Here is a 1,905-nt window from a genome sequence, read left to right as displayed (position 1 = left end):
CTGTGGGGGGTGTGCAGGAGGCTGCTGATTGAGGATGTTTCTCTCTCAGTGATGTTTCTATCTCTACTTCTCCCTTCCTCTCTCTCTCAAAAATCAATAAAATATATATATATTTTTAAAAAAAGATCTAGACTTTGGAACATGTGGACGGAAGGGGGCCCCAGGCTAAACCGACCGGCTCTGGGGGGGCCTGTATCCTGCAAACCCAGAGCCCTAGCGTCCCCCCAAAGGACGGTCTGAAATGAACCTTCAACTAAAAGCAGTTTATGGTGGGCGGTCACCTCCTAGGCCGACAAGGTCACTGACAAGGTCAACCTTCACCCTCACAGAGCCTGTCTGTCTTTTTTGCATCTGGGGTCACACACCCTTGAGGTGTCTGGGTGCCTGGTAATGTCGTGTTTTCTGTGGCCCCGGGGGCACCCCCTACTGGGCTGGGCGCCAGGATGGAGACCGCCAATCCCTTTGTTATTATTATGTTCATCGTCCCTGCACCCGCCTAAGCGTCTGTCCATCATTTTCCCTTTTATCCAATCACAGGGGTCTCCCGGCTTTGCTGGCTCCCGCCTCCCTTGTCCACCAACAATGGATTTCATGTATAAATACAGATGTAACTGGCCATCCCCTGGGGCATTCTCTCAATCCATTCAGGTCCTATTTCCCGACAATTGTCGACGGTTTGGCTCCAAATTTTAAAAAGATTCCCAGGTGATTGTAAGGTGCGGCCAAGGTTGAGAACAACTGGCCTAAAACAAGGTGGGTCCTAGCTGGTGTGGCTCAGTGGATAGAACACCAGCCTGCGGCCTGAAGGGTCCAGGGTTCGATTCCCGGTCAAGGGCACAGGCCCGGGTAGCGGGCTGGGTCCCCTGGTGCGGGGTGTGCAGGAGGCAGGCGATCCATGATTCTCTCTCATCATGGATGTCTCTCTCTCTCTCTCTCTCTCTGAAATAAATAAAAATAAATAAAATAAAACGGTGAAAAATCGCCATTCTCTGTAACATTATCTCAATCCGTTGAGCTTCTCCTTCCCGGCAATTGTCAACCACGTGGCTCAAAAAAAAAACTCACAAAAATACTTTACAGGTTTGAATGTTTGTTTTTTTTACGTAAAAAAACCGAAAAGTCGCCCTCTCCAACCAGCTCTACCTGCAGACAAACTGCATTTCCGCTGAATTCAGGCTTTGCCACCGGGTGGCGTCTAATTGGCGGTTCCTTTTGTCCCCAGTTACTTGCGTAAAAACGCACCACGCGGGAAAAGTAGGAACCAGCGCGCGCGGTGCCAAACGCCGGTTTCTGTTTGAATGCAGGCGCCTCCTTCAAACCGTTTTGCAATTGGGACACAGCGCCCTAAAGGGCGGGCCAGGAGGTGGGGCGCTGGCATCCACGGCCCGCCCGCGCCCCCCTTTTCCGGGGCGGAGTCGCCAAACATCCCGGGCAGTTCCGCCTGCGCCATGTTGAAGGCGGGCCCGCGAATGCCGGGAGCAGAGCGATATTTACATATCGAAAGGATGAGAGAGAGAGAGAGAGAGATGAAAAGCACCCCCAAACAGGACCGGGTGGGGGGGAGATGGCACAGTTGTTTCCAATTCACAGTTACCGCGCTAGAGCGCCGAGAGCGCGCAGGCGGCGGTGCGTAAAGGCACTGGAGCGCACGGGGCGGATCCCGGGCGCCCCCCGCGCTGTAACTCGGGGGAGAGACACGGCGCCACGATGACCCTGATCCGCATTCCCGGGGGGCTCTGGGCTGTAAGCTCCAGCTCATCCGGGGGTCCCCATTCCCCGGTTCCGCCAGGGTTGCGGAATGACCCGTTCGGACGCTCACGGGGGACGTGCCCCGGGGGGAACCCGGACTGAGGCGTGGCCAGAGAGCTCGTCGCTGGGCCCAGGAGAGGGGACAGTGGCTGGGGG

At 55.5% G+C, this 1,905-nt stretch overlaps 1 protein-coding gene across 1 annotated transcript in view; it reads right to left on the bottom strand.

Annotated features, from left to right (window-relative positions):
- Nucleotides 1-1,450, bottom strand: part of LOC102758437 (arylsulfatase D) — a 15,439-nt gene extending 13,989 nt beyond the window's left edge. The window contains exon 1 of the mRNA XM_015559459.1: nt 1,320-1,450. Within this exon, the coding sequence (XP_015414945.1) occupies nt 1,320-1,450 (131 nt within the window). The remainder of the gene's footprint in view (nt 1-1,319) is intronic.
- Between the last annotated feature and the right edge of the window lie 455 nt (nt 1,451-1,905).

The sequence above is a fragment of the Myotis davidii genome, unplaced genomic scaffold (genome assembly GCF_000327345.1).
Source record: "Myotis davidii unplaced genomic scaffold, ASM32734v1 scaffold434, whole genome shotgun sequence".
NCBI lineage: Eukaryota > Metazoa > Chordata > Mammalia > Chiroptera > Vespertilionidae > Myotis > Myotis davidii.
The sequence above is the reverse complement of the archived record's forward strand: the minus strand, read 5'-3'. Positions and strand labels throughout refer to the sequence as shown.